This window comes from Zalophus californianus, chromosome 7 (assembly GCF_009762305.2).
Source record: "Zalophus californianus isolate mZalCal1 chromosome 7, mZalCal1.pri.v2, whole genome shotgun sequence".
NCBI lineage: Eukaryota > Metazoa > Chordata > Mammalia > Carnivora > Otariidae > Zalophus > Zalophus californianus.
The window spans coordinates 74,231,631-74,246,268 of record NC_045601.1 but is presented as its reverse complement, the minus strand read 5'-3'; the positions used below and the strand labels follow the sequence as shown (position 1 = coordinate 74,246,268).

At 42.0% G+C, this 14,638-nt stretch overlaps 1 protein-coding gene across 2 annotated transcripts in view; it reads left to right on the top strand.

The window, feature by feature from the left end:
• Nucleotides 1–14,638, top strand: part of MRAP2 (melanocortin 2 receptor accessory protein 2) — a 49,452-nt gene that overhangs the window by 23,928 nt on the left and 10,886 nt on the right. For both annotated transcript variants that reach the window (XM_027602945.2, XM_027602944.2), the window contains exon 3: nt 11,470–11,569. In XM_027602945.2, the coding sequence (XP_027458746.1) occupies nt 11,470–11,569 (100 nt within the window). The remainder of the gene's footprint in view (nt 1–11,469; nt 11,570–14,638) is intronic.

Genomic DNA, 14,638 nt, shown 5'->3' with positions numbered 1-14,638 from the left:
TGGTCAGCACAAAGCATCTGTCTTCCAGGAACTACTGCCCATTCCCAGGTCCGGTTGTGGTTACCCAATAAATATCCCAGAGATGTCTGGTTGTTTCAGAATGAATATCCATAGTGCAATAAAAATGTTAGGTTCTTAACTGGCTCCGCTTTATGGGACACCTTAGGAACTAAAAGAAAGATTAGAAATGGGGATGCAAATATGGCAAAGGAAATACCTTTGCTCTTTTAGTATTTCCTGGATGCTGCCATTCTGACGTGTGTTGGCGTTCATGATCCCCCACATTCACGTGCTGCTCCCTTGTAAGGAAGGCTTTCTAAATTTTGTTGAGCTTTCTTGAGTTATAATTGACAAAACTGTAATATATTTAAAGGTTTCAAAGTGATGATTTGATACACATATACATTGTGAACGGATTCCTTCCATTGAGTTAATCGACACTCGTCACCTCAGATATTTGCCTTCATTTATTTATTTTTTGGTGAGAAGAATTAAGTTCTACTCCCACAAATTTCAGTTATATAATACACATTGTCAACTATATTGACCATGTTATATGTTAGATCCTCAGGCCTTATTCCTCTTATAAACTGAAAGTTTGTACCCTTTTACCAACCTCTCCCTGTTTTCCCCGACCCCAGTCCCTGGCAACCAATTTTCTACTCTCTGTTCCTATCAGTTTGACTTTTTTTTTTTTCTTTTTGGTTCTTATTTCACATAGCATAATGCCCTCCAGGTTCATCCATGTTGTCACAAATGACAAGATTTCCTTCTTTTTAAAGGCCAACTAATATTTTAGTGTGTATGTGTGTGTGTCTGTGTGTGTGTGCATCTATGTAAGTGATGGACACTTAGGTTGTTTCCATACCTTAGCTATTGTGCATAATGCTGCAGTGAATGTGGGAATATAGATATCTCTTCAAGATAATGGTTTTGTTGCCTTTGGATATATATCCAGAAGTGAGAATACTGGATCATAGGTAGTTCTATTTTTACTTTTTTGAGGAAACTCCATACTATTTATCATGGTGGCTGTACCAGTTTACATTTCCACCAGCAGTGCACCATGGTTCCCTTTTTTCTACATCCTCACCAGCATTTTTTATCTCTTGTCTTTTTTGATAATAGATGTCCAAACGGGGATGAGGTGGTATCTCGCTGAGGTTTTGATTTGCATTTCCCTGATGATTAGTGATGTTGAGCTCCTTTTCATGTGCTTCTCGGCCATTTGGATGTCTTTGGGAAATATCTGTTCAGGTCTTTTGCCCACTTTTTAATTGGGTTGCTTTTTGGTATTGAATTGTATGGATTCCTTGTATATTTTTAGATATTAACCTCTTCTCAGATATGTGCTTTGCAAATATTTTCTCCTTTTCCCTTTGTTGGTGCTTTCCTTTGCTGTGCAGAAGCTTTTTAGTTTGATGTAGTCCCACTTATTTATTTTGTTTCTGTTGCCTTTGCTTTTGGTATCAAATCCAAAAAATCATTGTGAATACTGATGTCAAGAAGCTTGCCCCCTATGTTTATGACCATTATTTTGAACTCTCTATCAGGTAAATTGCTTGTTTCTATTTCATTAAGATCTGGTTTTGGAGATTTATCTTGTTCTTTAGCTTGAAATATATTCCTCTATTTCTTCATTTTCCTTGACTCTCTGTGCTGGTTTCTGTGCATTAGAGAAAACAGCTACCTCTCCCAGTTTTGAGTGGTAGGTCTTGTGTAGGAGATTGACCTTGTCATTCAGCCTACCCTGGGCTCCTAGTTGCCTCTTGAGTTTTTATGATTGTCAAAGCAAATTTCTTTGTTGGGCGCCTGGGTGGCTTAGTTGGTTAAGCGACTGCCTTCAGCTCAGGTCATGATCCTGGAGTCCCAGGATCGAGTCCCGCATCGGACTCCCTGCTCAGCAGGGAGTCTGCTTCTCCCTCTGACCCTCTTTCTTCTCGTGCTCTCTATCTCTCATTCTCTCTCTCTCTCAAAAAAAAAAAAAAAAATCCTAAATAAAAAAAAGCAAATTTCTTTGTTCTTAGTGGTTCCCAGTATTTGAGGGTGTGTCAAGACCTGCCTGTGTCCCCAAGGGAGGATTGTGGTCAGCACCTACCTAGATGCAGCCTGATTAGAAGCCAGACCCTTAGGCAGCAGCTGGGGAAGTATGTAATTAAATCCCTGCCAGTGAGAAACTAGGAGATGGAAGTTTGGTAGGAGGGGCCCAGGGCTCCAAGAACACCTGGCTCTGGGGGTCCTAAACAGACCAGGTTTGGCCACTTGCAGCTGACAAAATCAAAGGCAGGGAGATGAGTGCTGGTGGAACAAGAAAGGAATTTGTTTCAGTGAGGCCGACATTGGGAAGACTGCAGACTAGTGTCATTGATGGTCTCCAAAGTGCCAAAGATACTTCCAGGTTGATATATTAAAAAAAATGATGGACACAGGAGGGCAGTAAAGGTCAGGTTGATCATTGTCTTGGAGTCAGTCATGGGCGGGGTCTTGCTGGCTCAGGACAGTCCTTATTGCTGGATGGGGTAGTTTCCTTCCCATCACGGGATGCTTTGCTCCAGGATATTTTGCCTGAGTAAAGAGGTAAGCTGGCAAGAAGAACTTAATCAATTAGAAAGTTTGAGGTTGAAATGGAGGTAATGGAAGTCCTCTTTCAGTTTTTGCCTGCTTCCTCTCTTTTCGGCCAAGTGGATAGATGGGAAAGTGCTCTGGTGCTTGTTAAGAACTGCTTCTTTGTTCCTACAGTCCTGTAGGACTCCTGAATGTAAGCACCATTGGTATCAGAGCCAGGAGACTGGGGGCCTTCCCTTGGGCTGTAGCCACAAAAGCGAGGGTGTCAGACTTGTGTATGAGCTCTTTCCAGGGAGATGCTGGTGACTTGGTTTTATGATTGGAACAGGCTGGAGGGAGAAGGCAGGGTTGGTTGCCAGCTCCCCTGCTCTCTGGGGAAGATTGCAGGCAGCCACTAGATGGGTGCTAAATTAGAAGCCTGGCCCTGGAGGCTGCATCCTTTAAAGTATGCAGATAAACTCCTGTCAGGGAAAGAATGGGAAATGGGTATTTTTGCCTGCTTCCTCTGCAGTGAGCCTTGGTGGGATAGCTGTGCTGAAGGCTTGCCTGCCCATGAATTACTGCTTGTTTCCTATATAGTTTTTGGGTTCTCATGGACCCCAGCCCTTTTGGCTTTCAGAGCTAGACATTTTAGGGCCCCATCTCTGCAGTGGGGGTCTTAAAAGTGGGACTCTAGATGTGCTGTCCAAACCCTTCCCTTCTTAGGGAGAAGCTGGAAGTTGGGGCTTTCCTTCCAACTGTATGTTGCTGCGCTGGGGGTGGGGGTTATGGCAAGAGTATGTCTCAGCCCTTCCTACCCATTTTCCTGTGGGTATTTTCCTCATTTGCCGGAGGTGTAGGAGTGACTTAGCTAGTTTCTGGATATCTTTCAGAGGGAATTCCTCCATACGCAACTGTATATTCAATGTGTTTGTGGAAGGAGGGGAGCTCAGGAGCCTCCTAAGTCTCTATCCTGGTCAATTTCCATTCCAGCTTAATTAAGAGATCAAGCCTTTGTTCCCATTCCCCTGTTGCAGGAAGGACTGCAAAACCCCAGGCTTCACCTGTTGGTCCCTGGGGCCAGGAAACCACTGATGGCTAGTGGCTGTGGCAAGGCCTCTAGTGGGGCAATCAGAGGGCAGTGATACTATTAGGAGTTAGTTGGACAGTTGGGTAGTCAGGGCCAGGGCTCCCAATTACAGTGAAATGAAAACACGGAGTTGGGCCAGCTAAGACAAAACAGCACTGCCATTCTGTTTTACAGCTTAGACAGGATGGACCCCACTAGCATTCTGCTTTGCAGCCTTTGCAGAAATGACTTCGGCAAAATGTCCTCAAATAAGGCAACTAACCACAAAACATTTGTCAGTATCACGGGCAAGGGGCAGTTAAGACATAAGCCCCAGATATATGATGAAAGCCCTGCTTGGCACAACTCAGCACACCCTGATTGCTTAAAATAGTTCTGCAAAAGAGTTCATAAAACCCCCTAAACTTAGAAACTCTAAGTGCGACACTCCTGGGCCCCCTCCCTCTCTGGGAGCTTTATATTTTGCTCAATAAACTTTGCTTTGCTGCCCACCACTCTTCATCTGGTCTACCTCTTTCTTCATTCTTCGAAGGGGCATGACCAAGAATGGGGTGGGGGTGGGAAAGCAGCCAAAGGCAGAGAAAATCCTACAACAATACTCTGGCTGGTACCCACGTCCTGGTCTCCACTAGTGGGCCTGCAGGGGCTTCAGAGTTACTCATTTAATGGATCAAGGGCTTTCTATATTTGTTCCTTAAAAAATCATTAACTAAACCATATATCCCTTATCCCTGAAGTGAATAGTAATAATTAAATGCTTTCACTCCTTCCTTTATTGATGTCTGCTCAGTATTTCTTTGTGGAAATTTTAAAAAGCAGACGAAATCCATTGGGATATGCTGTCATCCGATGGAAGGCTGTTGCTGTCAGGGTATGAAATCATCCTCCTTCATTTACTTTAATTCTTTAATCTGTTGTTTTTCTGTGGCAATCTTTAGGTAAGGACACTTGCTTGTTAAGAATTTTAGTGGAAAGCAAAATGACTGGGCAAATTGCCATATATTTCCCTGCAATATGCACTTTTACAGCTTAGTGACACAAGCTTTATTTTTCTGTCAGTTTGCTCTTATCTCTTTTCCTTAGTTTAAGGGGCAAAGAAGACAGGCCTGCTGCTATTATTTTGGTTGGTACATCTCCAGAGACAAATGACAATCTTTTTTGAGCATATTACATTCTAGAAACGATTATAGCTGGCAAGGATTCCTGCAAAATGTAGGCAGAAATGTGACACATTACATATTTACTTTACCTACTATACTATTAATAAGGAGTGCTTTTGTTAGTTTTAGCATTCACATCGGTAAAAAACAAAATGCCTGGGTGAGTCCTTACTGTTTGGATGTAAGAGATCTGACTGAAGTAGAGGACCTTAGCTTCTGGAACCTGACAATGTATGAGACACATAGAAGAGAATAAGAAACAAACAAAAAACACAGACATATGGGAAAATAGAAAAGATTAAGTTAACTATTATACTGTATATTTTGGTATAGTCTCTTCCATTTTAAAATGCTGTGATTCTGACATTCAAGTGTGTCTCCTTGTATTGCAGATCAGAATTCAAAGCCAGTTAGGTGTAGGTTCAGAAAAATAGAAGCCAGATATTTCAAGGGGAAGTGTTTATTGAGGACAAGATAACAGTTATCATCATTTGCTTTACCTGTAACAGATCATACTTGGCGATGGTAGCTCCATCTTTAGTTCAACCAGGTTCTTCTGCCTGCTGAAATACAGAGTCTTACCTTCAAAGGGTCTTCCATCTGAGAAACAACCTCTGGTGGTTACTGTGAATTCTCCTTTTGCTCTAAGTTATGTATCTGGTATTAAACCTTATAATGTATCAGAAATGGACATATATCTGACATATATTTGGCACCAGCAGAATGGACATTCACTCATTCACTCTTTCAGCAAATATTTACTGAGTACCAGTTATGTGCAGCACTGTTTTAAGAACTAGAGATACAACAGCAAACAAAAGAGGCAAAAATACCTCAGCTTATAGATCTTGCTTCCTAGTGGGTGAGATAGACAATACATAAGTTAAATAAACAAACTATGCCATATAGTGATAGAAAATAAATTAGGGAAAGGAGATGTGGAGAGCGGAGGTAAAATGATACATAGAGTGGCCATGGAAGGCTTTACTGAGAAGGAGAAATGTGAGAAAAGACCTGAAGGAAGTGAGAGATTGAATTGTAAGATATTTGGGGAGGAGCATTCCAGAAAATGCAACATGGCAAGAATGAAATGGAACATGCAAGGAACAACGAGGAGACCAGTATGGCGCCAGGGGAGTGAATATGAGGCAGGACAGCAAAAGAAGTCAGGGAATAGGGAAGAGGAAAAAGGTAATAGGGCCTTTGAGATCATGCTGAGGACTTTGGCTTTTTCTCTGAGATGTCACTTGGAGAAGAGGAATAGCATCTGGCTTAGGTTTCAATAAGACCTCTGCAGGGGGCGCCTGGGTGGCTCAGTCATTAAGCGTCTGCCTTCGGCTCAGGTCATGATCCCAGGGTCCTGGGATGGAGCCCTGCATCGGGCTCCTTGCTCAGCAGGGTGTCTGCTTCTCCCTCTCCCACTCCCCCTGCTTGTGTTCCTTCTCTCGCTGTCTCTCTCCCTCTGTGTCAAATAAATAAGTAAAATCTTAAAAAAAAAAAAAAAAAAAAAGACCTTTCTGCAAGTGGGGAAGGGAGGGGATGAGGTTAGAAGCCGAAGACCAGTCGGGGGGGCTATGGCAATAGTCCAGGCGGCTGGTGATGGTGGCTTGGCCTTGATGGGGACAGTGGAGTGGTGAGAGGTGCATATATTCTGGATATTTCTTAAAGATAGATCTGATAGGATTCATCAGTAGATTGGTCATAGGGCATAACAGAAAGTGAATATTTGTGATCTGATTGGCAGAATGAATTGCCATGAACTGAGATGGGGAAGACTATGGGAGAAGCAGGGACATCAGGAGCTCAGCTTTGGACTTGTTAAATTGAGACCTGTCAGACATCCAATAGGACATGGCAGGAGAGGTGTGCTGTGAAGGTGTGAATTTGAGAGTCACAGCATGTAAATAATATTCAAAGTTAAGAGACTGGATGAATGAGTAGAGACAGAAAACTGAAGAGGTACAAGAACTGAGCCCTGACACATGCTAGCATTTAAAAGTTGGAGGTGGGGCGCCTGGGTGGCTCAGTTGGTTAAGCGACTGCCTTCGGCTCAGGTCATGGTCCTGGAGTCCCGGGATCGAGTCCCACATCGGGCTCCCTGCTCGGCGGGGAGTCTGCTTTTCCCTCTGACCCTCTTCCTTCTCGTGCTCTCTATCTCTCGTTCTCTCTCTCTCAAATAAATAAATAAAATCTTTAAAAAAAAATAAATAAAAGTTGGAGGTGTTGGGAGGAAAATAGCAAAGGAGCCTAAATGGAATGTACAGGAAGGTAGGAAGAAAGCAGGGCAATTGTGTTTCCTGGAAGCCAAATAAAGAAAGAGCTTCAAGGATGAGGCAGTGGTCTGTGTCAAATGCTGCTATTAGGTCAACTAAGTTGAGGACTGTGACTTGACTGTTTGATTTACAGCATAGAAGTTATTGGCAATGATTTGAAAGCAGTCTTAGCGGAGTGGGTGGGAGTGAAAGGCTGATGGAAATCGTTCAAGAAAAAAATGAGAGGAGAAGAACTGAAAACCATACGTACAGACAGATCTCTCAAGAATTTTGCTATAAAGGGAAAGAGAAATAAGACATTTAGGAAGACCTTGGCTAGGTGAGATAAGATATTCTTAGAGAAGCAGAAGCAAAGCCTGTGAGTCAATATGTGGACACGTTTACATTTTAGTAGGACCATTTGAGCTGCTGTGTTGAGGAAAGACTGAAGGAGCATCCTTTTATTCTGAGCCATCAGTGGAGGCCATATCCCATGCTTTTTTTCATATGCCAACTCGCAGATAACGCCAGCCACACACATGGACAAATAAGCAAGAAGCCAGGTCATCAAGATGAGAAGCAGAGCTAGAGCTTGTGAAGACTTAGAGTAAGGCGTGTCTTTGGAAGCACAGTCAAAGCAAGTTCTGGAACAGCACCATTGGCTCCTTGCCTGGAATTCATACCACAAAATTGGCCCTAATGCATTAGAAACCAGAAGTGCTTTGAGGACAATTCTGGCTCTAGATCCTGAATCTTCTCTTCCAGTTAAGTATTACACCTTGTTTTTCATATAACCACGAGATGGAAAGGTCACAATTTAGTCTTAGGAGGTGAGAAGGAGGGGACTGGGATGGGGGAGTTGGCCCTAGTCTGACCCTAGGGGAGAAGAGATAATCATGGAGAAACTGGATCACACCCGTAAAAGCCATGCCGTCAGCTTTCTGCTCTGTTTCATTCCATTTATTAATGGTCAGGTTGAAGGGAAGTTATTTTATTATGACACATTCCATTTAGAATTCCCCTTGGCAATTTACCCTACCCCTTTACTGTAATGACCTCTAAATTGTACAGTTCCTAGACAGGACAGAAGTGGCTGCTGGGCTCTGTTAGAAACACCTTTGGAAGGCTTCTCCTGGTTTCCTTAACCAACTGGAGTCATTGGAGTTTCACTTTCTATAAATCTTTATTTTGAATCCTTCTCAGGGAAGGGTGCTTTGGAGAGGGCCAGGGGCTCTGCTTTCCCTGTTTGACTGCCATGCCCATGTCCATGAAACTTGGTATATAAATAAAACTGCAAGAGCATTTGGATATTCCTGGGATGAGATGGGGATCTCTGATATTCCCCGAAAGGGGCTCTGGGTAAGAAAGTGCCCTAGGGTCAGGCCATGTGGCAGAGGATGAGGTAGAGGAAAATTAATGGGAATAATTAGAGGAAGCAAAATTCTGTTTGAAGAGGAATGTGAATAAACAGAGCCACTGAAAGCATATTGTGATAGGAAATGTAGATGCGTGTCGTTAAGGAAGCATTTGGAAATGCTGTTGGATCACTGGCACTCTCAAGTTCTAACCATAGGCCCCATCCTACCTAGTCTGCTCCCCTATGACTTCAAGGGAGGGCCATGACCTTCTTCTGCCCCACATTATTGCTGCCTTTTGAACAGCTCCCTGGGGCGCTAGAAAGGCAGAGAGAAGGAACTAGGCTGGGTTAAAGGCACCCCTCCTCCCTCCCTGCCCACCCTGAGCTAGAGAAGTGAAAGACTGATGGGGATCCAGCCATGTTTGCAGTGTGAAAGCTGTCCTAATGCGAACACCTTCCGATGTGAATCAACATGACTAGGTTAAATTCTCAACTGAGAACTTCAGTATAATTCTTGCATATACTTTTAGAATTTGCTTTTGCTATGCAGGCAGTTGATGACGTACAGCATCCTGAACTGTCATTATCTGTACAGTGGGGCTTCACAGGCTGCGCTCCCCCAACTGAGATGTTTTCATTGCATGTTGGTTGCATTTGTGTACATGTGTTTCTTTGGTATTTGTCCTTTTGTCATTTTTAGGCTTCAAGGCAAAGTCTACAATTTCTATTTCTTTGGCATTCTTAATCCAAGAATAAACACGTTAGTTCTGTGTCCAGAGCACTGAATAAACATTGTTGAATAAAAATTAACTTCAGGGCAATCCTATATGTAGAATGAAATATGAATTATTCAGAGTAAATTGCTAATCTGATTTCTTAACTTCAGAAAAAGGGCAATACATAATTTAATTAGAATAACGCTTTGCATTTAAACACATTTAATGTGTTTTTTTAAAACTTAATGTGTTTTTGTTCTTTTAAATTTCTAAGCATTCTCACTGTAATCTCATGTAGGTAAACTTAGAATAGATCAGAAAATGTAAAATATTTTTAGCCATTCTGACTGGTGTGAGGTGGTATCTCATTGGCGAGGATGTGGAGAAATCCTGGGAATGCAAGCTGGTGCAGCTACTCTGGAAAATAGTATGAAGATTCCTCAAGAAGTTGAAAATAGAGGTACCCTATGACCCAGCAATTGTACTACTGGGTATTTACCCAAAGGATACAAATATAGTGATCTGAAGGGGCAGCTGCACCCCACTGTTTATAGTAGCAATGTCCACAATCGCCAAAATATGGAAAGAGCCCAGATGTCCATTGACAGATGAATGAATAAAGAAGATGTGGTATAGAGATACAATGGGATATTACTCAGCCATCAAAAAAAAAAAAAGAAATCTTGCTATTTGCAATGACATGGATGGAACTAGAGGGTATTATGGTAAGTGAAATAAGTCAATCAGAGAAAGACAGTTATATGATTTCACTCATATGTGGAATTTAAGAAACAAAACAGAGGATTATAGGAAAAGGGAGGGAAAAATAAAGTAAGACTAAATCAGAGAGGGAGACAAACCATAAGAGACTCTTAACCAAAGGAAACAAATAGGGTTGTTGGAGGGGAGGTGGATGGGGTGATGGGAATTAAGGAGGGCACTTGATTGTAATGAGCACTGGGTGTTATATACAACTGATGGATCACTAAACTCTACCTCTGAAACTAATAATATACTATATGTTAATTAACTGGATTTAAATTTAAAAAACTTAAAAAAAAGAAAATGTAAAATAATTCAACTTTGGTGCCTCCCCCAGATTTGAGACCCTATAATGTATGTGCCAGCTTGTGTAGACAATCCAGTGTCATCCCTGTCCCAAGGACATACACTTGTGATTATTACCCAAGATAGGATCAAGGAAGGGCCCATGTAGAGAAGCATAAACATGTCACAGGGTTCAAAGGAGGGAGAAAACACATCAGTTAGGGAAGTTAGTCCAGGCTTTGTGAGGGAGATGGTGTAAGGAATGGGCATTGAAGGATGGCTAGACTTTCATTAGCTCTATGTTGGGGAAAGTTGTTCCAACCAGTGAGGGTAAGAGCCCCTGAAAAGGTGTGGATCTTAGGAAGTTATGGCTAAGAGTTAAGGTAAATACAGGGACACAGTGTTCCCTTGTCTACTTGGAAACATGGGTTTTAAAGTATAGGTAAACTGGGAGAAACCGATGATAATTTTAACCATAATAGCTGGCAAATATGAGGCACCTTTTTCTCAAACGCCAGACATTGTAGAAAGTGCTTTACATATGGAATCTCTTTTAATTTGGAAAAGGTCAAGCCTAGCTTTGCCAAAGAGTTTTTTTGTTTGTTTTGTTTTTGCTTTGCCGAAGAGTTTTTTATAAAGGAGCAATATTAACAGAGTTGTCATAAAGTAGTTTCATCCACAGATGAGACAGAGGAAAGGTAGAAGACAGGGAGAGAACGCAGGAGGTTTTTTGCATGTTCTCCTCAAGAAATAATGAGGACTTGAGTTATTCCTGCATGAATATAAGTGAAAATACAAAATTGGGTTCCTTTGAATTAAAATTCATTTTAATTAAGTAGGCTCCATGCTCAGCATGGGGCTTGAACTCATGACCTTGACATCAAGAGTTGCATGCTCTACCGACTGAGCCAGCTAGGCACCCCCAGAATTTATTTTTAAATTTCACATTGCAGTCTCTGCGAAAAAGGATATTTTCTAACTCAGGAAACTTCAGTGGAATATTAAGGACCTAGATGGTCTACCCTCTGTCCTGGGTTCCTTTGTTAAGATACGGAAACCAAGAATCAATAAGGCCAAAGTTTCCCAAAGCTGTCTGAGACAGAAACCTGGAGGCACGCAGGCCCCTCCCTCGCCCTCATTCCCTACATCTTACCTGCCCCCCCCCGTTGACTAATGGGTCAAGATTGTCTTATCAGATTGTCCACTTTCTTCTCTTATTGCAGGGTAGCAAAAAACTCAGATTCTTGAATGTTCAAGTTTTAAGCTGCTGTGAAGTACTAATCCCAGTATTAACTGTTTACAGATTCCATTGTGATTGGATTTTGGGTTGGTCTTGCCGTCTTCGTGATTTTCATGTTTTTTGTGCTGACTTTGCTGACAAAGACAGGAGCGCCACACCAAGAGTAAGTTTGGATCTTTCCTAAATATCTATTAAGCCCCTTGGGGAACTAAATAAACAGACTTACTGTCCAGGGCTGGGGTTGCTTCCAATGGTGGAAAAAAGGGGCTGGTTATGGATTTCCTGCCTGGACCCAGTTGCCTTGGGTGGGATCCACCTTCTTCCTAGAACTCTGCCTCTTGCTTCTGGGGCTTGTTTTCAAGAGGACCCTTGTGAACCTAGGTTTCACACTGATCCAGGCCTGATTTTTATTTTGAAATGTTTACTAATTAGGATGTATTTTCTCCTTACTCCCAAAATAATTTAGATGACTCACAAGACCAAAACCGGTGGGGGGGAAAAAGACAGTAGCAAAATGGGATGAAAACCAGTTTAAAAAAAAAAACATTTCAAGGAGCAGAGAAATAGTTATAGCTGGGTACTCAGTTGAATTAATTATTGACAATAAACAGTGAGTTCAACACTGAGCTTCCTTGAAACTAGGATAAAAAGAGAAACACCAAGGACTATGTAATTCTCGGGGCAGGATAAAGAACATTTGTGTTGGGCTTTGGATTTATGAGGAAATTATTACACGGTGCTTAAAGAACATTGAGTAACATCAGAAGGTATCTGTTCATTTGTGGATTGCAAAAAACTCAGAAATGTTTTTGAGGATTTTTATTATCCCAACTCTTCAGACAAAGCAAGAAATAACATGTGGAATACCTTTTAAGTCAGTCCCAGCCAGCAGAGATGACACACTCAAATTAGGTAATTGGAAGAGCTTTTGCAGGAGTTGTGGCCGGATGAGAGGATAGCCTGACTGAGAGTGCAGGACCCCCCTGGGCTGGCAACACTGAGGAGCAGGTACTACCCTAGATCTGAAGGGGACCCAGGAGTCCTGTGCAGAGGGTGGCTGAAAGGAGCTGTGACTTTGGGTTGACAGCTAGCCCAATGGGCCCTCTCAGGGAGGGAGCCTCAAAATAAATACCAAGTCCTTATTTTCCTTCTTCCTTCCACCTCTCACCATTGCTGTCATTGGCTGACCACAGTGGCACAGTAGCCAGTCTCCATCAGAGGTCAGTTTTCTAGGGCACAGAGCACACAGCAGCAGGCGGAATGACGGAGGGCGACATGGGAGAGTAAATGGAAGACATGAAGCTCAAATCCTACCATTTTACATCGGGTCAGTCTCTTACTCCTCATAGCTGGGCAACAGGATTCTCATTGTTATATCTCACCACGCTCTCTCCAGCGGCTGTTGTTCAGTCTTCAGCCTGCACTTGCACACTCTTAACAAGTGTCTGGATAAAGGGAGCTAGTTCTACTCTTCACTGAGCTATTTTCAGACATTAAGGTGTAGAAAAAAAAATTAAACACATTTTAAATGAAAGGAAAATAACATCTTATTGAAGCCTATGGAGACATCTCGTTGAGAATCTCTTTAACAGCCACTAAAAAGCCACTAAAAAGACAGGGACCTTCCCTTTCTTCTGTGTCATCATAAAATCTGTACATGCCTTTGCTTCTATTATACTCGCCCAGGGAACTTGAAGATATTGTGTGGGTTGCAACAGTGGTAAGAAAAGCAGAGGACAGACTCAGATTAGGCAACATCTTATAGAGTGGTCAGGGAATAACAGCACTATTATCTTCCTTTTCTTCAAAGGGACAGATGGATTTTTGCAGGACTATTGGGATGTATTTCCTTGATATAGGATGCAGGTGATCTTTTTTTTTTTTTTTAGATTTTTATTTATTTGACAGACAGCGAGAGAGGGAACACAAGCAGGGGGAGTGGCAGAGGGAGAAGCAGGCTCCCCGCTGAGCAGGGAGCCCGATGTGGGGCTCGATCCCAGGACCCTGGGATCATGACCTGAGCTGAAGGCAGACGCTTAACGACTGAGCCACCCAGGCGCCCTAGGATGCAGGTGATCTTTATGCTTGAGAACACCCTACCCCCAAATAAAACATGACTTCGGGTCATGATTAATTTTATGCATCAACCTGTCGAGGCCATGATACCCAGATATTTGATCAAATATTATTCTGTTTCTGCATTTATTTTTTTAATGAGATAACATTTAAATCAGTAGACTCTGAGTAAAGCATATCATCCTCCATAATGCGAGTAGGTTTCATCCAATCATTGGAAGACCTTCCTTGAAAGAGAATGATGTCTCTCAGGCGAAAAGGAATTCTGGCAGAAGATTGCCCACAGTCTCACCCTGCAACTCTTCCCTGGGGCTCCAGCCTGCCAGCTTACCTGGCAGATTTTGGACTTGCTGCTAGCCTCTACAATCACATGAACCAATTCCTTAAAATAAATCTCTCTCTCTTTCTCTCTCTCTCAGTAGTTAGACACACACACACACACACACACACACACACACACACACACACACACACTCCTGTTGTTTTTGTTTCTCTGGAGCCCTGACTGGTATATTTCCTTAATACATCATGGTGACCCTGGGTAGCTGAGGCTTGTATTTCCAGGCTTTCAATTGGCAGTTCAGTTCTACTGCTAGATGGTTTTTCTTTTGATGGTGGTTCTGAATAATCTCAGTGAAGGAACAGCAGTTATTGTAACTCTATACTTTTAATGAGGTTAAGGAGAAAGTCTAACCTTTTTTGACTTTCATAAAATAATGAATCAGCCCTCAGGGCCATGTTGTAAATGTTTTTTTTTGAGTCTGAAGCAATATAAGATATAGTATTTGGTTGCACTATATCATAATAGAAAACTGAAAGAAACAGACATGAGGCAAAATCCCTAAGTGGATCAGTTAAAAAGGTTTTTAGATCTTAGTAAAGTTGACATTTATTTGGCAGAAATTTTCTCTAAAAGAGACATTATTTTTTCCACTCAGTCAACTTTAATATAAAACAACCAATTTAAGCTTCCCCATGTGATAATTAGGCATGGAGGAAAGAATGATAAATCATTGAGAATAATAAGAGCTTTTTTTAAAAAATATTTACCATACGCTAGAGTCTACTAATCACTTCATATGTATAATCTCACTAAGTCCTCACAGGAAGATGAAGTAAATTCTGTAAGCATTCCAACTTTACAGATGAGAAAAAT